Genomic DNA, 27091 nt, shown 5'->3' on the forward strand with positions numbered 1-27091 from the left:
AATCATATAATACACTAAATTCAGTTGTAGTCATATCATGCACTAGATTCAGTTGTAGTCATATCATGCACTAGATTCAATTGTAATCATATCATGCACTAGATTCAGTTGTAGTCATATCATGCACTAGATTCATTTGTAGTCATATCATACACTAAATTCAATTGTAATCATATCATGCACTAGATTCAGTTGTAGTCATATCATACACTAAATTCAATTGTAATCATATCATGCACTAGGTTCAATTGTAGTCATATCATACACTAGATTCAATTGTAGTCATATCATACACTAGATTCAGTTGTAGTCATATCATGCACTAAATTCAATTGTAATCATATCATGCACTAAATTCAGTTGTAGTCATATCATACACTAGATTCAGTTGCAGTCATATGATACACTAGATTCAGTTGTAGTCATATCATACACTAAATTCAATTATAATCATATCATGCACTAGATTCAGTTGTAGTCATATCATATACTAAATTCAGTTGTAATCATATCATACAATAGATTCAGTTGTAGTCATATCATACACTAAATTCAATTGTAATCATATCATACACTAGATTCAGTTGTAGTCATATCATGCACTAGATTCAGTTGTAGTCATATCATACACTAAATTCCATTGTAATCATATCATTCACTAGATTCAGTTGTAGTCATATCATACACTATATTCAGTTGTAGTCATATCATACACTAGAGTCAGTTGTAGTCATATCATACACTAAGTTCAGTTGTAGTCATATCATGCACTAGATTCAATTGTAGTCATATCATACACTAGATTCAGTTGTAGTCATATCATACAGTAGGTTCAATTGTAATCATATCATACACTAGATTCAATTGTAGTCATATCATGCACTAGATTCAGTTGTGGTCATATCATACACTAGATTCAGTTGTAGTCATATCATACAGTAGGTTCAATTGTAATCATATCATACACTAGATTCAGTTGTAGTCTTATCATGCACTAGATTCAGTCGTAGTGATATCATACACTAGATTCAGTTGTAGTGATATCATACACTAAGTTCAGTGGTAGTCATATCATACACTAAGTTCAGTTGTAGTCATATCATGCACTAGATTCATTTGTAGTCATATCATACACTAGATTCAATTGTAATCATATCATACACTAAGTTCAGTTGTAGTCATATCATGCACTAGATTCAGTTGTAGTCATATCATAAACTAAATTCAGTTGTAGTCATATCATACACTAGATTCAGTTGTAGTCATATCATACACTAAATTCAATTGTAATCATATCATGCACTAGATTCAGTTGTAGTCATATCATACACTAGATTCAGTTGTAGTCATATCATACACTAAGTACAGTGGTAGTCATATCATACACTAAGTTCAGTTGTAGTCATATCATGCACTAGATTCATTTGTAGTGATATCATACACTAGATTCAGTTGTAGTCATATCATACACTAGATTCAGTTGTAGTCATATCATACACTAGATTCAGTTGTAGTCATATTATACACTAGATTCAATTGTAATCATATCGTACACTAAGTTCAGTTGTAGTCATATCATGCACTAGATTCATTTGTAGTCATATCATACACTAGATTCAGTTGTAGTCATATCATACACTAGATTCAGTTGTAGTCATATCATGCACTAGATTCAGTTGCAGTCATATCATACACTAGATTCAATTGTAGTCATATCATGCACTAGATTCAGTTGTAGTCATATCATACACTAAGTTCAGTTGTAGTCATATCATGCACTAGATTCAGTTGTAGTCATATCATAAACTAGATTCAATTGTAATCATATCATACACTAGATTCAGTTGTAGTCATATCATACACTAGATTCAGTTGTAGTCATATCATACACTAGATTCAGTTGTAGTCATATCATACACTAAATTCAGTTGTAGTCATATCATACACTAGATTCAATTGTAATCATATCATACAATAGATTCAGTTGTAGTCATATCATGCACTAAGTTCAGTTGTAGTCATATCATACACTAAGTTCAGTTGTAGTCATTTCATGCACTAGATTCAGTTGTAGTCATATCATAAACTAGATTCAGTTGTAGTCATATCATGCACTAGATTCAGTTGTAGTCATATCATACACTAGATTCAGTTGTAGTCATATCATACACTAGATTCAGTTGTAGTCATATCATACACTAAATTCAGTTGTAGTCATATCATACACTAAGTTCAGTTGTAGTCATATCATACACTAGATTCAGTTGTAATCATATCATACACTAGATTCAGTTGTAGTCATATAATACACTAAATTCAATTGTAGTCATATCATAAACTAGATTCAATTGTAGTCATATCATACACTAGATTCAGTTGTAGTCATATCATACACTAGATTCAGTTGTAGTCATATCATACACTAAATTCAGTTGTAGTCATATCATACACTAAGTTCAGTTGTAGTCATATCATACACTAGATTCAGTTGTAATCATATCATACACTAGATTCAGTTGTAGTCATATAATACACTAAATTCAATTGTAGTCATATCATAAACTAGATTCAATTGTAGTCATATCATACACTAAATTCAGTTGTAGTCATATCATACACTAAGTTCAGTTGTAGTCATATCATACACTAGATTCAACTGTAGTCATATCATGCACTAGATTCAGTTGTAGTCATATCATACACTAGATTCAATTGTAATCATATCATACACTAGATTCAGTTGTAGTCATATCATACACTAAATTCAATTGTAGTCATATCATAAACTAGATTCAGTTGTAGTCATATGTTACACTAGATTCAGTTGTAGTCATATCATACACTAGATTGAGTTGTAGTCATATCATGCACTAGATTCAGTTGTAGTCATATCATACACTAAGTTCAGTTGTAGTCATATCATACGCTAAGTACAGTTGTAGTCATATCATACACTAAGTTCAGTTGTAGTCATTTCATGCACTAGATTCAGTTGTAGTCATATCATACACCAAGTTCAGTTGTAGTCATATCATGCACTAGATTCAGTTGTAGTCATATCATACACTAGATTCAATTGTAATCATATCATACACTAGATTCAGTTGTAGTCATATCATACAATAGATTCAGTTGTAGTCATATCATGCACTAGATTCAGTTGTAGTCATATCATACACTAGATTCAATTGTAGTCATATCATGCACTAGATTCAGTTGTTAGTCATATCATACACTAAGTTCAGTTGTAGTCATACCATACACTAAGTTCAGTTGTTCGCCATATCATACACTACATTCAGTTGTAGTCATATCATACACTAGATTCAGTTGTAGTCATATCATACACTAGATTTAATTGTAATCATATCATACACTAGATTCAGTTGTAGTCATATCATACACTAAATTCAATTGTAATCATATCATAAACTAGATTCAATTGTAGTCATATCATGCACTAGATTCAGTTGTAGTCATATCATACACTAGATTCAGTTGTAGTCATATCATGCACTAGATTCAGTTGTAGTCATATCATACACTAGATTCAGTTGTTAGTCATATCATACACTAGATTCAGTTGTAGTCATATCATGCACTAGATTCAGTTGTTAGTCATATCATACACTAAGTTCAGTTGTAGTCATATCATGCACTAGATTCAGTTGTAGTCATATCATACACTAAATTCAATTGAAATCATATCATACACTAGATTCAGTTGTAGTCATATCATACACTAGATTCAATTGTAGTCATATCATGCACTAGATTCAGTTGTTAGTCATATCATACACTAAGTTCAGTTGTAGTCATATCATACACTAAATTCAATTGAAATCATATCATACACTAGATTCAGTTGTAGTCATATCATACACTAGATTCAGTTGTAGTCATATCATGCACTAGATTCAGTTGTAGTCATATCATGCACTAGATTCAATTGTAATCATATCATGCACTAGATTCAGTTGTAGTCATATCATGCACTAGATTCATTTGTAGTCATATCATACACTAAATTCAATTGTAATCATATCATGCACTAGATTCAGTTGTAGTCATATCATACACTAAATTCAATTGTAATCATATCATGCACTAGGTTCAATTGTAGTCATATCATACACTAGATTCAATTGTAGTCATATCATACACTAGATTCAGTTGTAGTCATATCATACACTAAATTCAATTGTAATCATATCATGCACTAAATTCAGTTGTAGTCATATCATACACTAGATTCAGTTGCAGTCATATGATACACTAGATTCAGTTGTAGTCATATCATACACTAAATTCAATTGTAATCATATCATGCACTAGATTCAGTTGTAGTCATATCATATACTAAATTCAGTTGTAATCATATCATACAATAGATTCAGTTGTAGTCATATCATACACTAAATTCAATTGTAATCATATCATACACTAGATTCAGTTGTAGTCATATCATACACTAGATTCAGTTGCAGTCATATGATACACTAGATTCAGTTGTAGTCATATCATACACTAAATTCAATTGTAATCATATCATGCACTAGATTCAGTTGTAGTCATATCATATACTAAATTCAGTTGTAATCATATCATACACTAGATTCAGTTGTAGTCATATCATACACTATATTCAATTGTAATCATATCATAAACTAGATTCAGTTGTAGTCATATCATGCACTTGATTCAGTTGTAGTCATATCATACACTAAATTCAATTGTAATCATATCATTCACTAGATTCAGTTGTAGTCATATCATACACTAGATTCAGTTGTAGTCATATCATACACTAGATTCAGTTGTAGTCATATCATACACTAAGTTCAGTTGTAGTCATATCATGCACTAGATTCAATTGTAGTCATATCATACACTAGATTCAGTTGTAGTCATATCATACAGTAGGTTCAATTGTAATCATATCATACACTAGATTCAATTGTAGTCATATCATGCACTAGATTCAGTTGTAGTCATATCATACACTAGATTCAGTTGTAGTCATATCATACACTAAATTCAATTGTAATCATATCATGCACTAGATTCAGTTGTAGTCTTATCATGCACTAGATTCAGATGTAGTGATATCATACACTAGATTCAGTTGTAGTGATATCATACACTAAGTTCAGTGGTAGTCATATCATACACTAAGTTCAGTTGTAGTCATATCATGCACTAGATTCATTTGTAGTCATATCATACACTAGATTCAATTGTAATCATATCATACACTAAGTTCAATTGTAGTCATATCATGCACTAGATTCAGTTTTAGTCATATCATAAACTAAATTCAGTTGTAGTCATATCATACACTAGATTCAGTTGTAGTCATATCATACACTAAATTCAATTGTAATCATATCATGCACTAGATTCAGTTGTAGTCATATCATACACTAGATTCAGTTGTAGTCATATCATACACTAAGTACAGTGGTAGTCATATCATACACTAAGTTCAATTGTAGTCATATCATGCACTAGATTCATTTGTAGTGATATCATACACTAGATTCAGTTGTAGTCATATCATACACTAGATTCAGTTGTAGTCATATCATGCACTAGATTCAGTTGTAGTCATATCATACACTAGATTCAATTGTAATCATATCATACACTAAGTTCAGTTGTAGTCATATCATACACTAAGTTCAGTTGTAGTCATATCATGCACTAGATTCATTTGTAGTCATATCGTACACTAGATTCAGTTGTAGTCATATCATACACTAGATTCAGTTGTAGTCATATCATACACTAGATTCAGTTGTAGTCATATCATAAACTAGATTCAATTGTAGTCATATCATACACTTGATTCAGTTGTAGTTATATCATACGCTAGATTCAGTTGTAGTCATATCATGCACTAGATTCAGTTGTAGTCATATCATACACTAGATACAGTTGTAGTCATATCATTCACTAAGTTCAGTTGTAGTCATTTCATGCACTAAATTCAGTTGTAGCTATATCATACACTAGATTCAGTTGTTAGTCATATCATACACTAAGTTCAGTTGTAGTCATATCATACACTAAGTTCAGTTGTAGTCATTTCATGCACTTGATTCAGTTGTAGTCATATCATACACTAAGTTCAGTTGTAGTCATATCATGCACTAGATTCAGTTGTAGTCATATCATACACTAGATTCAATTGTAATCATATCATACACTAGATTCAGTTGTAGTCATATCATACACTAGATTTAGTTGTAGTCATATCATTCACTAGATTCAGTTGTAGTCATATCATACACTAAGTTCAGTTGTAGTCATATCATACACTAGATTCAATTGTAATCATATCATACACTAGATTCAGTTGTAGTCATATCATACACTAAATTCAATTGTAGTCATATCATAAACTAGATTCAACTGTAGTCATATCATACACTAAATTCAGTTGTAGTCATATCATACACTAAGTTCAGTTGTAGTCATATCATACACTAGATTCAATTGTAGTCATATCATGCACTAGATTCAGTTGTAGTCATATCATACACTAGATTCAATTGTAATCATATCATACACTAGATTCAGTTGTAGTCATATCATACACTAAATTCAGTTGTAGTCATATCATAAACTAGATTCAGTTGTAGTCATATCATACACTAAATTCAATTGTAGTCATATCATACAATAGATTCAGTTGTAGTCATATCATGCACTAGATTCAGTTGTAGTCATATCATACACTAGATTCAATTGTAGTCATATCATGCACTAGATTCAGTTGTTAGTCATATCATACACTAAGTTCAGTTGTAGTCATATCATACACTAAGTTCAGTTGTTAGTCATATCATACACTAGATTCAGTTGTAGTCATATCATGCACTAGATTCAGTTGTAGTCATATCATACACTAGATTCAGTTGTAGTCATATCATACACTAGATTCAGTTGTAGTCATTTCATGCACTAGATTCAGTTGTAGTCATATCATACACTAAGTTCAGTTGTAGTCATATCATGCACTAGATTCAGTTGTAGTCATATCATACACTAGATTCAGTTGTAATCATATCATACACTAGATTCAGTTGTAGTCATATCATACAATAGATTCAGTTGTAGTCATATCATGCACTAGATTCAGTTGTAGTCATATCATACACTAGATTCAATTGTAGTCATATCATGCACTAGATTCAGTTGTTAGTCATATCATACACTAAGTTCAGTTGTAGTCATATCATACACTAAGTTCAGTTGTTAGTCATATCATACACTAGATTCAGTTGTAGTCATATCATACACTAGATTCAGTTGTAGTCATATCATACACTAGATTCAGTTGTAGTCATATCATACACTAGATTCAGTTGTAGTCATATCATACACTAGATTCAGTTGTAGTCATATCATACACTAGATTCAGTTGTAATCATATCATACACTAGATTCAGTTGTAGTCATATCATACACTAGATTCAGTTGTAGTCATATCATACACTAGATTCAGTTGTAATCATATCATACACTAGATTCAGTTGTAGTCATATCATACACTAGATTCAATTGTAATCATATCGTAAACTGGATTCAATTGGAGTCATATCATACGCTATGTTCAATTGTAATCATATCATGCACTAGGTTCAATTGTAATCATATCATACACTAGATTCAGTTGTAGTCATATCATACACTAGATTCAATTGTAATCATATCATACACTAGATTCAATTGGAGTCATATCATACGCTATGTTCAATTGTAATCATATCATGCACTAGGTTCAATTGTAATCATATCATACACTAGATTCAATTGTAGTCATATCATACACTAGATTCAGTTGTAGTCATATCATACACTAAATTCAATTGTAATCATATCGTAAACTGGATTCAGTTGTAGTCATATCATACACTAGGTTCAATTGTAATCATATCATACACTAGATTCAATTGGAGTCATATCATACGCTATGTTCAATTGTAATCATATCATGCACTAGGTTCAATTGTAATCATATCATACACTAGATTCAATTGTAGTCATATCATACACTAGATTCAGTTGTAGTCATATCATACACTAAATTCAATTGTAATCATATCATGCACTAGATTCAATTGTTGTCATATCATGCACTAGATTCAATTGTAGTCATATCATACACTAGGTTCAATTGTAATCATATCATACACTAGATTCAATTGTAGTCATATCATACACTAGATTCAATTGTAGTCATATCATACACTAGGTTCAATTGTAGTCATATCATACAGTAGGTTCAATTGTAATCATATCATACACTAGATTCATTTGTAGTCATATCATGCACTAGATTCAATTGTAATCATGTGATACACTAGATTCAATTGTAGTCATGTCATACACTAAATTTAATTGTAATCATATGATACACTTGATTCAGTTGTAATCATATCATATACTAGATTCAATTGTAATCATATGATACACTATATTATATTGTAGTCATATGATACACTAGATTCAATTGTAATCACATGATACACTAGATTCAATTGTAGTCATGTGATACACTAAATTCAATTGTAATCATATGATACACTAGATTCAATTGTAGTCATATCATACACTGGATTCAATTGTAATCATATCATACACTAGATTCAATTGTAATCATGTGATACACTATATTATATTGTAGTCATATGATACACTAGATTCAATGATACTCTAAGTTAAATGGACCACATCTATGTTTCATAATGTGGCCAATGCCTATTTGTTGTTTAACCATTTCAGTCTGCTTAATATCTAATGTGTTCATATCACCCAGAGTTCAGTTTTGATATGTCACTGTATTTAATTTGAGTTTTTAATGTTTAAGGTTATCACATAAAGTTATAAATAAAGGTAATATTTGTATGGTTTTTTTTTAAATTGTGAGAGCTGGAGATCTGTGTTTCTTAAATTTAGATATTTTGTTTTGGTCTAGTTTTTTTTTTGACTATTGGTGGTCTTAAGATTTTTTTGTCTTTAAATTTTAATATATTGTGGTCTATTTTTTCTTTAATTTTGAGGTTTAATGATCTAGTGTTTTTAGTAAGTTTTTGTTTCTAATTATGAAAGTTGGTAGTCAAGTGCTTTTTTAATTTGGAGGATGGGATGGTTTATGGCTTAGTGTATTTTAAATTTGATTTTTGGTTTCTCCAATGTTTGTTTTTTTAAATTCTGAATTTAATTTTTTTTAAATTAATGATTGGTGGCCTAGTGGTTTTTAAATGATGAGGGTAGGTTGCTTAGTAGGCTTTTTTTTAAATTTCAGAATATGGGTGGTGGCCCAGATGTTTTATTTTGTAACTTTCTTGTGGTGGTTAAGAGTTATGGTGTTTGAAACAACTTTTAATAAAAGATAGGCTTGTAATGGGTTTCATTTTTTTAAACATAAATTTGAAGGATGAGTGCCAAGGTTTAAAAACAGTAGAAGGGTGGGTGGGTGTCCCAGTGATACATGATAGTTAGGCTGTTTCTAGGTTGAGTGCCAAGATTTAAAAACAGTAGAAGGGTGGATGGGTGGCCCAGTGATACATGATAGCTAGGCTGTTTCTAGGATGAGTGCCAAGCTTTAAAAACAGTAGAAGGGTGGATGGTTGGCCCAGTGATACATGATAGCTAGGCTGTTTCTAGGTTGAGTGCCAAGATTTAAAAACAGTAGAAGGGTGGATGGGTGGCCCAGTGATACATGATAGCTAGGCTGTTTCTAGGATGAGTGCCAAGCTTTAAAAACAGTAGAAGGGTGGATGGGTGGCCCAGTGATACATGATGGCTAGGCTGTTTCTATGGTATCATCTTCACTCTTCAGCAATATTCATTTATTATTAATGTGTTTTAATTTTAATGAAGTACATACATTTTTTTTTAAATTCCATATATTTTAAGGGAAACTAGATCGTTCAAGTTTTTTTTGAGTATTGCCATCACTGCATTGACTGGCTTGTATCAGTTCAGTCAACTCCATCATTGCTATCTACAACATTTAATGAACATTATTACAATTTTATAAGAGGTAATATATTCTAAGTCATTGTGATCCTCATCGATTTCCTAAATTCAATTCAATTTTATACCAGTTATTGTAAATCTTATATTTGCTTAATTCAAAACTTCAGTACCACAATCACTGAGAATTCATAAATTACTGACCTGAGTCAAAAGTCTGTGTTATGTACACCATTAAGACAATCTGTGGGATTTTATAAGTTACTAATCTGTCCAAGTTACCATCAGTGTTATCCTCACTGTCAACACAGTCTTCTGAGATTTCATAAGTTATTTGCCTGTCTGAGTTACTGTGTATTATCCTCACTGTCAACACAATCACTGATATTTCCTATGTCACTAGGCTGTCCTAGTCACAGTCACTGAAATTTGTCTATGTTACTAGGCTGTCCTAGTCACAGTCACTGAAATTTGTCAATGTTACTAGGCTGTCCTAGTCACAGTCACTGAAATTTGTCTATGTTACTAGGCTGTCCTAGTCACACTCACTGAAATTTGTCTATGTTACTAGGCTGTCCTAGTCACAGTCACTGAAATTTGTCTATGTTACTAGGCTGTCCTAGTCACACTCACTGAAATTTGTCTATGTTACTAGGCTGTCCTAGTCACACTCACTGAAATTTGTCTATGTTACTAGGCTGTCCTAGTCACACTCACTGAAATTTGTCTATGTTACTAGGCTGTCCTAGTCACAGTCACTGAAATTTGTCTATGTTACTAGGCTGTCCTAGTCACACTCACTGAAATTTGTCTATGTTACTAGGCTGTCCTAGTCACACTCACTGAAATTTGTCTATGTTACTAGGCTGTCCTAGTCACACTCACTGAAATTTGTCTATGTTACTAGGCTGTCCTAGTCACACTCACTGAAATTTGTCTATGTTACTAGGCTGTCCTAGTCACACTCACTGAAATTTGTCTATGTTACTAGGCTGTCCTAGTCACAGTCACTGAAATTTGTCTATGTTACTAGGCTGTCCTAGTCACACTCACTGAAATTTGTCTATGTTACTAGGCTGTCCTAGTCACACTCACTGAAATTTGTCTATGTTACTAGGCTGTCCTAGTCACAGTCACTGAAATTTGTCTATGTTACTAGGCTGTCCTAGTCACACTCACTGAAATTTGTTTATGTTACTAGGCTGTCCTAGTCACAGTCAATGTCATGGTCACCTGCTTAACACTCAGTTCAATTCAGTATTTTATCAGCTGAGTTTAACATTATTTCAGTTCAATTTAGCATTACTTCAGTTCAATTTAGCATTATTTCAGTTCAATTTAGCATTATATCAGTTCAATTTAGCATTATTTCAGTTCAATTTAGCATCATATCAGTTCAATTTAGCATTATTTCAGTTAAATTTAGCATTATATCAATTCAATTTAGTATTATCTCTCCACTTTAGTATTTTCTCAGATCAATTTAGCATTATATCAGTTCAATTCTGTACTATATAAGTTTAATTTAGTGTTTGATCATTTCAATTTGGTATTATATTAGTTTAGTACAGTATTATATACTTTCAATTTAGTATCATATCAGGTCAATTTAGTATTATATCAAGTCAATTTAGTATTATATCAGGTCAATTTAGTATTATATCAGGTCAATTTAGTATTATATCCATTCAATTTAGTATTATATCAGGTCAATTTAGTATTACATTGGTCAATTTAGTATCATATCAAGTCAATTTAATATTATATCAGGTCAATTTAGTATCATCAGGTCAATTTAGTATCATATCAAGTCAATTTAGTATCATATCCATTCAATTTAGTATTATATCAGGTCAATTTAGTATTATATCAGGTCAATTTAGTATTATATCAGGTCAATTTAGTATCATATCCATTCAATTTAGTATTATATCAGGTCAATTTAGTATATGAGGTCAATTTAGTATTATATCCATTCAATTTAGTATTATATCAGGTCAATTTAGTATTATATCCATTCAATTTAGTATTATATCAGGTCAATTTAGTATTATATCAGGTCAATTTAGTATTATATCAGGTCAATTTAGTATTATATCAGGTCAATTTAGTATCATATCCATTCAATTTAGTATTATATCAGGTCAATTTAGTATATGAGGTCAATTTAGTATTATATCCATTCAATTTAGTATTATATCAGGTCAATTTGGTATTATATCAGGTCAATTTAGTATTATATCCGGTCAATGTAGTATCATATCCGGTCAATGTAGTATCAATCAGGTCAATTTAGTATTATATCAGGTCAATTTAGTATCATATCCATTCAATTTAGTATTATATCAGGTCAATTTAGCATTATATCAGGTCAATTTAGTATCATATCAGGTCAATTTAGTATCATAACAGGTGAATTTAATATTATATCAGGTCAGTTTAGTATCATATCAAGTCAATTTAATATTATATCAGGTCAATTTAGTATCATATCAGGTCAATTTAGTATTATATCAGGTCAATTTAGTATCATATCAGGTCAATTTAGTATTATATCAGGTCAATTTAGTATTACAGTGGTTCCTTGACTTACGAGTTTAATGCGTTCCGTGACGGAGCTCGTAACTCAAATTACTCGTATGTCAAATCAATTTTCCCCATTGAAATGCCATTAATCCGTTTCAGATCCCCAAAAAACACAGCAATTTTTTTGATACATGTATTTAAATAAGAAAAATGTACTTATAAATAACGAATATTGTCTAAAAATACAATACAATAGAATGTACTGCAATAGACTGGTTTTATTAAGTATAATGTACAGCATTTACCTTGGAGATCAGATGACTTGAAGATGCTGATGGAGGTGGAGGAGAAAGGCTGAAGTGAATAACTGAATCTTATTTGCTGATTTTTGCCCTTTTCGCCACGCTTTCCTCACTTTCATCTGCAGGGGTTTTTGATAAAAAGCTGTCCAATGAGGTTTGTTTCATCCTCTGTTTCAGAATGTTTCTGAAATGAGTTAGGCAAGTGTCATTAAATAGCGCTGTTGCACGCCCAGTTGCAACTTTTTCTGGGTGTTTCTTTTGAATAAAGTCTGAAAGTTTCTCCCACATTCACCACATTTCTTTTATCTCACTTGTAGAGATAACCTCCTCCGCCTCCTCCGTGTCACCTATTTCCTGCAAAACCTCCATGTGCTGATGTGTCTGTAACTCCTTTAGCTCTTCCGTTGTCAGTTCCTCAGAGTGCTCCTTGATGAGCTCGTTGATGTCACCTTCATCCATGTCCAGGCCCATGGACTTGCCGAGGGATACAATCTCCTCCACCACTTCGGGTTCGAGTCTTTCAAAGTCCGTTTCAGACACAACCTCAGGCCACAGCTTCTTCCACGCAGAGGTCAAGGTCCTCTTTGTAACACCCTGCCAGGGCATATTGATAATTCTGAGGCATATCATGATGTTATAGTGGTCCTTCCAAAACTCTCGAAGGGTGAGGTTTGTGCTCTCCGTCACCTCAAAGCAGCAGCGGAACAGGTGCTTGGTGAAGAGCTTCTTGAAATTAGAAATCACCTGCTGGTCCATGGGCTGCAGGATAGGGGTGGTGTTGGGTGGAAGGTAGAGAACCTTTATAAACTTGAACTCTTCGAGGATGTCATCTTCGAGGTTAGGTGGGTGAGCAGGTGCATTGTCCAGGATGAGAAGGGCTTGCAGGGGTAGGTTATTTTCCTGGAGATATTTCTTAACGTCAGGACCAAAGATCAAATTCACTGACTCCACAAAGAACTGCCTGGTGACCCACACCCTCGGGTTTGCCCTCCACATAACCTGCAGTTTTTCTTTCAGAATTTTATGTGACTTAAAGGCTCTGGGGTTTTCCGAATGATAAACGAGCAGCGGCTTAATCTTGCATTCGCCGCTCGCATTGGCGCACAGTGCAAGGGTTAGCCTATCCTTCATGGGTTTGTGGCCTGGCATCCTCTTCTCCTCTGCCGTTATATAAGACCTCCTTGGCATCTTCTTCCAGAAGAGTCCTGTCTCATCACAGTTGAAGACTAGCTGGGGTATGTATCCTTCTACTGCTATAATTTCAGCAAAGGTTTTGAGGTAATCCTCAGCTGCCTTCATATCCGCGCTCGCTGCCTCACCATGCCTGACAACGGAGTGAATGCCGGTCCTCTTTTTTAAATTCTCGAACCAGCCCCAACTGGCTTTAAACTGCTCGCCCGATGCCTCGTCTGTCGAAGTGCCTGGGGTCTGCTGCAGAAAATCAGCGTAAATAGCTCGTGCCTTCTTGCAGATTATAGCCTCCGTCACGGTATCTCCTGCGAGCTGCTTCTCCATCAACCAAACCATCAGCAGCTTCTCCATATTTTCATGGATAGATGTCCGCTGTTTAGAAATTATTTTAACGCCCTTGGCTGGCATTATAGCCTTTATCGACTCCTTTTGCTTCAGATCGTAGAAATGCTACGCTCGTACTGCTTCGCCAAGTCGACTACACGCACACCTTGGTCATGTTTTTCGATAATTTCTTTCTTTAATTCAATGCACATCATTCTCTTCTTCCTCTCAGCACTGTCCTTCGCACTCACTTTCTTTGGATCCATGGTTGGAAAAACGAAGTTTTGCAAAATAACTGCAAGCACAACACTGATGCTTCCACTGCGAGCTAACCGCTTAAAGTGAACAAGTGAGACACGGGATGCTGGGCGGATGTTGCGACATTCACTGTGGCATTCGCTGTGCCAACTAGCAGTGGGGTATCTGAAGCTGGCTCGTAACCCGAATTTTAGCTCTCAACTCAAAGCAAAAATTCGGCCGAGAGACGGCTCGTATCTCGAAAAACTCGTTAGTTGGGACACTTGTAAGTCAAGGAACCACTGTATATCGGTCAATTTAGTATCATATCAGGTCAATTTAATATTATATCAGGTAAATTTAGTATTATATCAGGTTAATTTAGTATTATATCAGGTCAATTTAGTATCATATCAGGTCAATTTAGTATTATATCAGGTCAATTTAGTATTATATCGGTCAATTTAGTATCATATCAGGTCAATTTAATATTATATCAGGTCAATTTAGTATTATATCAGGTCAATTTAATATTATATCAGGTCAATTTAGTATCATATCAGGTCAATTTAGCATTATATCAGGTCAATTTAGTATTATATCAGGTCAATTTAGTATCATATCAGGTCAATTTATTATTATATCAGGTCAGTTTAGTATTATATCTGGTTAACTTAGTATCATATCCATTCAATTTAGTATCATATCCATTCAATTTAGTATTATATCCATTCAAGTTAGTATTATATCAGGTCAAGTTAGTATTATATCAGGTCAATTTAGTATTATATCAGTATAAACTGGTAATATATCAATGCATGCAAATACTATTATTCTGTTTTCAAATTCTAGCAAGTACTTAGCTATGGTCAAGCAAGTTTTTTTCCTGGCAGATTTTGTATTAGTCAACCTACAATTTTAATATTAAGCACAGCAAATCATGTAAAAAAAATTATATTTGAATTCATTCTTCAAAGCTTTATTATCAAAATATATTTGAATTCATTCTTCAAAGCTTTATTATCAAAATGAGTGAATAATATGGTGTTAGTATTTACCACATTGTGTGCAACGGTCACTACAGATCTGTAAATTGAGACAATGATAGCAACGGTCACTACAGATCTGTTAATTGAGACAATGATAGCAACGGTCACTACAGATCCGTAAATTGAGACAATGATAATATTCTGTCCATTGTATAAAGACAGGGAGAAGATTATCATTATGATCTACAAATTTATTGATGTCTTTATTAAATGGATCATATAATGTTATAATTAACAAGAAATTCAGTGTTAAGTTTCCTACATTCTGCCTTACTTACTATATATACTTTCTTGTAAGTTATAAGTAATGTGCTGGCAGATCAGGGTCTATGCTGTTTGTTTTACTGATTATGCCAAACAAACTGCATAGATCCGGATCTACCTGCACATATGGTAGTTGTTGCTCAAGAAGCCTACTTGCCCCCAATGTAGTATTTATTATCTGAATTGAGCTTGGTTGTTACATTACATTTCCCATATACAGGTTGGCAGCAGACGTGTGGTTCAGACAGGTGCCCTTATTATGTTAATACTGGGCTGCCTGGGTAAGTTTGGTGCCCTGTTTGTCACTATACCTGAACCAGTTGTGGGAGGCATGTTCATGATTATGTTTGGTAAGTAATGTTTTTCCTGATTGATTTGCCTGTATCAAACATGAGCAAGACATAAATATTGCTTTGCTGGATGTATCCATGTTTTTAAGTTTACACTGTAAACCATTCTATTTTTTTGCATGATGTCTTTGAAGGCTCTGTATTGGGTATATAATCAGAGTGCAACATCTACATGTTTCAGAAAGACACTAGGCCTGTTTGAAACAAAATAATGTCATTTTAATGTCAGTTTATTTGTTTTGCAAATTCAGTGGGTTCAGTATATGAGTAGCATTCACAAATTAACAATGCTCTAAATACATTATTACATACTATCCTTTACTGTGAGTAATATTAACAATGGGCTAAATACATTATTGCATCCTATACTGTGAGCAATATATTAACAATGGGTTGCATGCATTATTACATCCTATCCTATAAGTGAGTAATATATTAACAATGGGTTGCATGCATTATTACATCCTATCCTATAAGTGAGTAATATATTAACAATGGGTTGCATGCATTATTACATCCTATCCTATAAGTGAGTAATATATTAACAATGGGTTGCATGCATTATTACATCCTATCCTATAAGTGAGTAATATATTAACAATGGGTTGCATGCATTATTACATCCTATCCTATAAGTGAGTAATATATTAACAATGGGTTGCATGCATTATTACATCCTATCCTATAAGTGAGTAATATATTAACAATGGGTTGCATACATTATTACATCCTATCCTATAAGTGAGGAATATATTAACAATGGGTTGCATGCATTATTACATCCTATCCTATAAGTGAGTAATATATTAAAAATGGGTTGCATGCATTATTACATCCTATCCTATAAGTGAGTAATATATTAACAATGGGTTGCATACATTATTACATCCTATCCTATAAGTGAGGAATATATTAACAATGGGTTGCATGCATTATTACATCCTATCCTATAAGTGAGTAATATATTAACAATGGGTTGCATGCATTATTACATCCTATCCTATAAGTGAGTAATATATTAAAAATGGGTTGCATGCATTATTACATCCTATCCTATAAGTGAGTAATATATTAACAATGGGTTGCATACATTATTACATCCTATACTATGAGTAATATACTAACAATGGGTTGCACACATTATTACATCCTATCCTTTACTGTGTGTAATATGAGACTAACAATGGGTTGCATACATTATTACATCCTATACTATGAGTAATATACTAACAATGGGTTGCACACATTATTACATCCTATCCTTTACTGTGTGTAATATGAGACTAACAATGGGTTGCATACATTATTACATCCTATACTATGAGTAATATACTAACAATGGGTTGCACACATTATTACATCCTATCCTTTACTGTGTGTAATATGAGACTAACAATGGGTTGCATACATTATTACATCCTATACTATGAGTAATATACTAACAATGGGTTGCACACATTATTACATCCTATCCTTTACTGTGTGTAATATGAGACTAACAATGGGCTGCATACATTATTACATCCTATACTATGAGTAATATACTAACAACGGGTTGCACACATTATTACATCCTATCCTTTACTGTGTGTAATATGAGACTAACAATGGGCTGCATACATTATTACATCCTGTACTATGAGTAATATACTAACAATGGGTTGCACACATTATTGCATCCTATCCTATACTGTGTGTAATATGATACTAAGAATGGGCTGCATAAATTATTGCATCCTATCCTTTACTGCAATATTGTTTGTGCATTTAGCTTCCTCAAAAATTATGTGTGTGTGTGTGTGTGTGTGTGATTTGGATTTTTAATGTAGCTTTAACAATTTTCAGTCATATCGCCATGATGTCTCCAGTGTGGCAGTTTATAGTGATGTCTAGTACTGGGGCGTGATGCCGCAGATATGTAGCATGATGTCCCACCCGGTCACATTATCCTGATGCCAGGCCGACCAGTCCTAACACTAACCTCTTAATGCTGAATGCCTAGCGAGGCAGCTGTTAGTACCATTTTTGTATGTCTTTGGTATGACTTGGCCGGGGATCGAACCTATGACCTCCCGCATCCGAGGCAGATGCTCTAACCACTAGGCCACTGGAGTGGTTTCAAAAATTATGTGAATGAATACACTGACAATGGTTAGATTTTGAGGGAAAAATTAAGGATGTCTGCTTTTTGTAAAGTCAATATGTAGCTCAAAATGACCTAATTAAACATGGCTTCAACTTCTGTCTCTCTTCAAATAATGGAAAAGAAAAATGCTTATACCATTTTAATGATCACAATAACAGTGAGGTTTGTCAAAGAATTTGATAATGGGAGTGAAAAACATATGATGCCTTCGGAAATAGTTATCAATTTATGCTGTAAATTGGCTGTCCAGGTTTTCTGTTGTGGAAAACCAATTTGATCTCAGTAATTAAGTCAAAATTAAAAATTCATTCAGTAAGAATGTATTTGATAGTGGAATTGTTGACCTTTAACCTGTGTAGATTTGATACATGTTTAAATAGTCGTATTCAACCATTATTTTATGCACAGTATTTTTGTATGTAATGCCTCTTAATTGGGAATAGATATTCATCTAAGACCTCAGTATATGACTGGCTCTTTATAATATAAGTATGGTCCCTCATTAGTGTTTCCGAAAATAAGGTGGTCTGAAAGAAGTAAATGACAAATCCCCAAATCATTTGTTGTTGTTGTAGGGTTTAATGTCATTTTTCAGCACACGATAGGATATACATGGCGGCCAGGATTAATGGTGGAGGAAGAACCCGGGAAAACCCCGGGAAGAACCACCGACCCATGAGAAGCTACTGGCAAGCTTTCTCACATACCCACGTTGGCCGAATCCGAGACTCGAACCCACACAGACAGAGGTGAGATGGCAGTGGTCCATTATTATACAAAGTACAGTATACCATTGCCCCTTTATAATGTGGGTATGGTCCATTATTATACAAACCACAGTATACCATTGCCCCTTTATAATGTGGGTATGATCCATTATTATACAAACCACAGTATACCATTGCCCCTTTATAATGTGGGTATGGTCCATTATTATACAAACCACAGTATACCATTGCCCCTTTATAATGTGGGTATGATCCATTATTATACAAACCACAGTATACCATTGCCCCTTTATAATGTGGGTATGGTCCATAATTATAAAGACTCAGTATCCACTGAATGTAAGTATCGTTCCTCATTATACAATCCTTGGTATACCACTGTCCCTAAATAATACAGGAATAGTCCATCATTAGAAGACTGTCAGTATCCACTGTCCTTTTATAATGTCTATATACATTCTCTCAATATAAAGATTCCAATTATACCACTTCCCCATTATAACATTTGTATAGTCCCTCATTATAAAGACACAAGAGTACCATTGCATCTTTAGGATCTAGGTATAGCCATGGATCCCATTAAAATTGTCTGAATTAGTTTTTATGGCTGTCACAAAAAAAATTATATTAATTCCATTCATGGTTAATACAAACAATTATACTGGAATTTTATATTATTAAATATTTTATGTATGTGCTGTTATACACACATAGCCTAGTTAGAACATCCCTCAGTGTAAGTCTACAATTATAACATTGGATGGATCCCAGGAACAGTGTTATAAATTGAGAGAGTACTCTACAGTATAAAAGCAGAGATAAATTAAATATTATACTGTGACATGTTGATAAAAATTGGACTGTTTTCATTTATTAAAATACATGATAAATGATGGTTACCATTTTAAAACTGGCTTATAAGTTTTATATCCCATTAAAATAATGCCAGATAAATGCATTATTGCCAGCCACCTGTTGTAGTTGAAGAGCATTGAGCTGCCTCTCGGTAATGTGGGATCCACACAATCAATCTGTGTCATAACTAAGGCATAAGCCACAAGTGTGTTGTTGTTGTTGTTGTTGTTTTTGATGGGTTGAACACCATTTTTCAGCACAATAGAGACTATACATGGTGGCCAGTATAAATGGTGGAGGAAGAACCTGGGAAAATCCCAGAAAGAACCACTGACCCATAAGAAGCTACTGGCAAGCTTTCTCACATACCCACATTGGCCAAACCCAAGACTTGTAACCATGCAGACAGAGGTAGGATGGCAGTGATCCATAACAATGAGTGCTTTAGACAACACAGCCACTCTGGGCCCCTTGCCACAAGTGTGATCTGTCATAAGTGAGGCATGAGCCACAACAGTGATTTGTGTGATAAGTGAGGCATGAGCCACAAAAATTATGTTTAATAAGTGAGGCATGAAGCCACAAAAGTGATCTCATAAGTGAGGCATGAGCCACAAAAGTGATCTGTGTGATAGGCAAGGCATGAGACACAAAAAGTGTTGTGTTAAAAGTGAGGTGACCCTGACCTTAGATGATACAGTATGTATGCTCATGAATCTGTTCAAATTTGAATGCCCATGCATAAAAACATGATATGAAAGATTTTTACCCTTATGACCTTTAAGGGAACGTTAAGCCAATCCAATTCTTCTTCAAAAATGTGACACTTTGATACATGTATGGAAACAGAAAGTTAAATACAGCTCATAATAGAAAATCTGAAAATCTAAACAGCAACTCATTGTGACCTTGACCTTTGATGTCTAAATCCATCATCCCCAAAGATACAGCATGAATACTGGTGAATCTATTTAAAGTCTAATGCCCATCCATTGATACATGATAATAAAGTTTTTTATTTACCCCTTCCACCAAATATAAGAAACTGACCACTGTGACCTTGAGGTTTGACTGCCACATCAGTGAGTTCATCTAAAGAAATAGTGTATGCATTAAGTAGTGCCACAGCAAAAGACTTGAACCATTTAGCACCACCTACAATTTCAACAACTGCTCCCTGTGACCTTGAACTTCAGATTCTTTGGCCTTCCTTCACTATTTGGGGACAAATTTAAATAATTATCTTCTAATGAAAAGAGGAGATTTTGCCTTTTGAACACTTTAACCAAATTTGATACCAATCAGACTGACAGTCAGATGAATATTGTGGCCACTAAGTCTTTATATATATATATATATATATATATATATATATATATATATATATATATATATATATATATATATATATATATATATATATATATATATATATATATATATATATATATATATATATTCCCTCAATATAAAGATTCCTATTATACCACTGCCTCTTTATAACATTCGTATGGTCCCTTGTTATAAAGACACAAGAGTATCATTGCTTCTTTAGAATCTAGGTATGGCCATTGATCCCAGTAAAATTTTCTGAATTAGTTTTTATGGTTGTTACAAAAAAATGATATTAATTCCATTCATGGCTAATACAAACAATTATACTGGAATTTCATATTATTAAATATTTTATGTATGTGCTGTTACACACAGCAAAAAATGTTTATTGACTTTTTTATTATCACTTTCAGGAATGATAACAGCTATTGGTTTGTCCAACTTACAGTACGTTGATCTCAACTCTTCAAGGAATATTTTCATTCTTGGTACATCCTTATTTTTCGGTCTCAGTTTTCCACAATGGATGGAGACTCATGATGTTGTTAACACAGGTAAACTAGTTTTCTTAAAGGCCTATGTTCACATCTGGTCAGTCATTAATAGGGTTAGGTACCAAATGCTATGTATGAATTATAATTGGTGAAATAGCTGGGAGTCACTCAACCATATCAAATAAGGTATGATAAAAACCATACATTGGTTGTTGTTGTTGTTTTTGTGGGGTTTAATGCCATTTTTCAGCACATGATAGGCTATGCATGGCGACCAGTATTAATGATGGAGGAAAAACCTGGGGAAACCCCAGGAAGAACCACCGACCCACGAGAAGTTACTGGTAAGCTTTCTTACATACCCACATTGGCCGAATCCTAGACTCGACCCCACACAGACAGAGATGAGATGGCAGTGATCCGTAATGGAGAGCACTTTATACCACTCAGCCACACTATATATTGGTCAATCTTGTGATGTAAATGCATAATAAGCAGAGTATTGAAATTAATATTAACAGATGGCCAATTAGGTTTTCAGACTCACCTGTCAATCGCCAATTTGTTAATTGAGAAAATGACAAAAGACTATTATGAACACGTTAACCACTGTAAATGAATTCACATTTTATTCATCTAAACATTTAAACAATAGTAGTATTTGGGTGAGACATTATTTAGTCAGTCAGTTGTAAACCTCCTTGAGGCCTTCCCGGGGTTTGCAACCCACAGGTTGGGAACGTGTGCTTTAGAAAATACACATCTATGATTTTCACTTGAAAATTTTACCATTTTGTGATAGAGTACATTTAATTCCTTGTAACAATTTAACAACTATTTAGAGAAAGATAGAGAACTTATTACAATTTAAATTTGTACATGTTATATAGCAATATGATGTGATGTGATGTGATTTTGATTTTTAACGTAGCTTTAACAATTTTTCAGTCATATCACTATGATGTCTGCAATGTGTCAGTTTATAGTGATGTCTAGCACTGGGGCATCATGCCACAGACATGTAGCATGATGTCCCACCCAGTCACATTATCCTGACACCAGGCAGACCAGTCCTAACACTAACCTCTTAATGTATAGCAATATGATGGAGCATCAGTTAACTAAACTATTGTGGATTGGAGTTGGACAAGCATAGTGCTCAGGTGTCATGCAAGTACAGCTTGAGACTGGACAGTGGTTGTTTGCAATGTTGTGTAATAAATCATGTCCAGCTTGAGATTGGACAGTAGTCATTTGCAATGTTGTGTAATAAATCATGTCCAGCTTGAGATTGGACAGTGGTTGTTTGCAGTGTTGTGTAATAAATCATGTCCAGCTTGAGATTGGACAGTGGTTGTTTGCAATGTTGTGTAATAAATCATGTCCAGCTTGAGATTGGACAGTGGTTGTTTGCAATGTTGTGTAATAAATCATGTCCAGCTTGAGATTGGACAGTGGTTGTTTGCAATGTTGTGCAATAAATCATGTCCAGCTTGAGATTGGACGGTGGTTGTTTGAAATGTTGTGCAATAAATCATGTCCAGCTTGAGATTGGACAGTGGTCATTTGCAATGTTATGTAATAAATCATGTCCAGCTTGACATTGGACAGTGGTCGTTTGCAATGTTATGTAATAAATCATGTCCAGCTTGACATTGGACAGTGGTTGTTTGATATATTATGTAATAAATCATGTCCAGCTTGTTTGCAATGTTGTGTAATAAATCATGTCCAGCATGAGACTGGACAGTGTTTGTTTGCAATGTTGTGTAATAAATCATGTCCAGCTTGACATTGGACAGTGGTTTTTTGCAATGCTGTGTAATAAATCATGTCCAGCTTGAGATTGGACAGTGGTTGTTTGCAATGTTGTGTAATAAATCATGTCCAGCTTGAGATTGGACAGTGGTCATTTGCAATGTTGTGTAATAAATCATGTCCAGCTTGAGATTGGACAGTGGTTGTTTGAAATGTTGTGTAATAAATCATGTCCAGCTTGAGATTGGACAGTGGTCATTTGTAATGTTATGTAATAAATCATGTCCAGCTTGAGATTGGACATTGGTCATTTGCAATGTTATGCAATCATGTCCAGCTTGAGATTGGACAGTGGTCATTTGAAATGTTGTGTAATAAATCATGTCCAGCTTGAGATTGGACAGTAATCATGTCCAGCTTGAGATTGGACAGTGGTTGTTTGCAATGTTATGTAATAAATCATGTCCAGCTTGAGATTGGACAGTGGTCATTTGCAATGTTATGTAATAAATCATGTCCAGCTTAAGATTGGACAGTGATTGTTTGCAATGCTGTGTAATAAATCATGTCCAGCTTGAGATTGGGCAGTGGTTGTTTGCAATGTTAAGTAATAATTCATGTCCAGCTTGAGGCTGGACAGTGGTTGTTTGCAGTGTTATGTTATAAATCATGTCCAGCTTGACTTGAGATTGGTCAGTGGTTGTTTTGGATATCGTTATTTAATAAATCAAATAGAGCAGAGTCCAGCTTGAGTTTTGACAGTGGTTGTTTTAAATGTTGAATTAACAATGTTCAGTTTACTGCTGATGTTTGGTTGGGCTGGAGGTTGAAAGTTCATCAGTTTATAAGACTTAAAGAGCATTTCCCAAAGATCCAAATACATATTTTTCCTTATGAATAATGGAACACAACTAATAATAGTTGCTTGATTTTCAGGAAGCAGCATTGCTGATCAGATTATCACAGTGTTACTCAGTACCAATATGTTTGTTGGTGGAATGATTGGATTTGTATTGGACAACACCATACCAGGTAATAACAAGACACCCATGACAGTCTTCATCCTCACCTGTCAGTTGATAAGGTGCATTGTGTTCGTATGAGAGAGAGAGAAAGAGTTAGAGAGAGACCTGACTGCAAAGAAAATAAAGTGAAACAAATGAAGAGAGATAGTGACTAAGATGGATTATGCAAAGTATGGGCATGTAATTAGGGGGCACACATGGGAATCAAACTTACCCAAATTCAGGTATACATTGTAAAATATAATATTAGGAGACTAAGTTTGCTGATTGTCTCAATTTCTCTTGGCTGGTAGGCTTTTCTTCATCTGCACTATTCCAAATGGAATTTTGCATTACTAGTACAAACATAATTGCTCCTTTTTATAATTTGATTAGATCTATCTTTTTTCTCAATAAAGGCCACTTGTGTATACATCATTTGTCAGTTCATAGAATGCTTTAAACAATAACAAATTCATATGTTATCCAGTTGCTGCCTTGTATCATTGTTGCACAAATTAGGCTTTTTTGAGAACACATACACATACACACACACACACTTTGACCACTTTCTATTGTTTATAGATCTGAAGGACCCATTGCACTGTCAGAGAAATGCCACTTTCTGCAGTAGTTTTTTTTATCAGTTATCATCATCTTTATTATCATTATTATTATTATTTTTATTATTATTATTATTATTATTATTATTATTATTATTATTATTATTATTATTAAATAGGAACAGATAAAGAAAGAGGAATTCACATTTGGAGGAAATTAGGAGAATCTGACGGCAGTGACACAAAAGCAGACATGCAAGTTTATGACTTACCATTGATCCAAAAGTACTTGGATAGCTGGAAAATCACTCGTTACCTTCCATTCTGTCCAGGATTTTCATGGCGGAAGAGAAAACCAGCAATAGAAAATACTTCATATGATAATGAAGATAATGTCTCAGGCCATGTTATTGACAATCACCATAGAATTAATAGCAAAGTTGACATCACTGACAATCCACATAAAGAAGTTAATAGCACAGTTGACATCACTGACAATCCACATAAAGAAGTTAATAGCACAGTTGAAATCAATGACAATCCACATAAAGAAGTTAATAGCACAGTTGAAATCAATGACAATCCACATAAAGAAGTTAATAGCACAGTTGAAATCAATGACAATCCACATAAAGAAGTTAATAGCAAAGTTGACATCACTGACAATCCACATAAAGAAGTTAATAGCACAGTTGAAATCACTGACAATCCACATAAAGAAGTTAATAGCACAGTTGACACCTCTCTCTACACAGTTACAGAAAAAACTGCAGATACAAAATTATAGTGAGAATATTTTTTCATGTCTATACAATAAGTTATTAAAATAATGAATATTGTGCAAATTTATCCAGTTATACAATTGGAGAAACTTAAAATGTTTATTGTGACCTGCAATTGCAAGATCAATTGTAATTTATATATTATAATATTCAATTTTTTACTTTATAAGAATTAAATCCAGTTTTGCAAATATTGAGCCGTGTAGAAACTTTACAAGTTGGAGTTTATGATCACTGAGTCTCTTGATAGTGATAACATAATCTATGCTGAGATTGGCAATTACACTATGAAATCATTGTCAAGTGCCTTACATTTATTTGTCAAAAGAAAACAGTAATAAAATAGTAAATAGAAATTATAAAAATAAACCATGCTCATTCAGTTTCAAAACCATAACTTTTGTGGATTAATGAGTTTTCCAAATAATTGAATAATGCACATTTTTATTTTACGATGTCATCATACTGTATACATGTACTGTATATATATTTGCTAGCTGTACATGTACTGTATATATATTTTCTAGCTGTACATTTACTGTATATTCAATAATGTTTGAAATAATGAATACATCTATTCATTTGTGTTTATTCCACTTTATTATAACATTACATAAATATATGCTTAAACAATTAACACATGGAACAAATCACACTATGCATGTACATATTACATTAATTTCCTGACGAACTTTATTTGCCTGGATTGTTTGGTGAATCAATCTGCATTGATTCCTGATAGTATCCAAAGATTCTCAAGGACTTCAATGCATGCTGGTAAACTAATAAATTGCAGTCATTTTTATAAGTCGTATTTCACAACTGTTGTAGCTGCGAATGGGCCAATTATTGTCACTGCCTTTTATTCTGAAATGAAGCCTTATACTGCCCAAAGCTTAAATCAATCAACTTTATTTGTGCAACTGTCAGCAAACTGTGATTGTTATCTACAATTGGTAAACAACAAAGAGATCTGATTTATTAACAATATGCTGTCAAAAATGGGGATGATTTGATCTCAGTGGGGATTATTTGATCTCAGTGTGTTTCTTTAATTATTAATGCATCATCAGAGAGTAGCAAAACCAGACATTGTTTATACAATGGTTGTAATACTGTCATGATACTTTAAGTTTTTCCACACACATGTTCATATGATCAATTTATAACTTGAATGTATCACTAGAATTTTGGAC

At 33.4% G+C, this 27091-nt stretch overlaps 1 protein-coding gene across 4 annotated transcripts in view; it reads left to right on the forward strand.

Moving 5' to 3' along the window:
* LOC149776141 (solute carrier family 23 member 1-like) overlaps window positions 1–26476 on the forward strand; it is a 146871-nt gene extending 120395 nt beyond the window's left edge. For all 4 annotated transcript variants that reach the window (XM_089942426.1, XM_089942425.1, XM_089942424.1 and 1 more), the window contains 4 exons: window positions 16101–16230; window positions 21708–21848; window positions 24483–24578; window positions 25293–26476. In XM_089942426.1, coding sequence (XP_089798552.1) covers window positions 16101–16230; window positions 21708–21848; window positions 24483–24578; window positions 25293–25900 — 975 coding nt within the window. In that variant the 3' untranslated portion in view covers window positions 25901–26476. The remainder of the gene's footprint in view (window positions 1–16100; window positions 16231–21707; window positions 21849–24482; window positions 24579–25292) is intronic.
* Window positions 26477–27091: the final 615 nt, after the last annotated feature.

This window comes from Sinohyriopsis cumingii, chromosome 18, assembly GCF_028554795.1.
Source record: "Sinohyriopsis cumingii isolate HCF-2022 chromosome 18, ASM2855479v2, whole genome shotgun sequence".
Taxonomy (NCBI): domain Eukaryota; kingdom Metazoa; phylum Mollusca; class Bivalvia; order Unionida; family Unionidae; genus Sinohyriopsis; species Sinohyriopsis cumingii.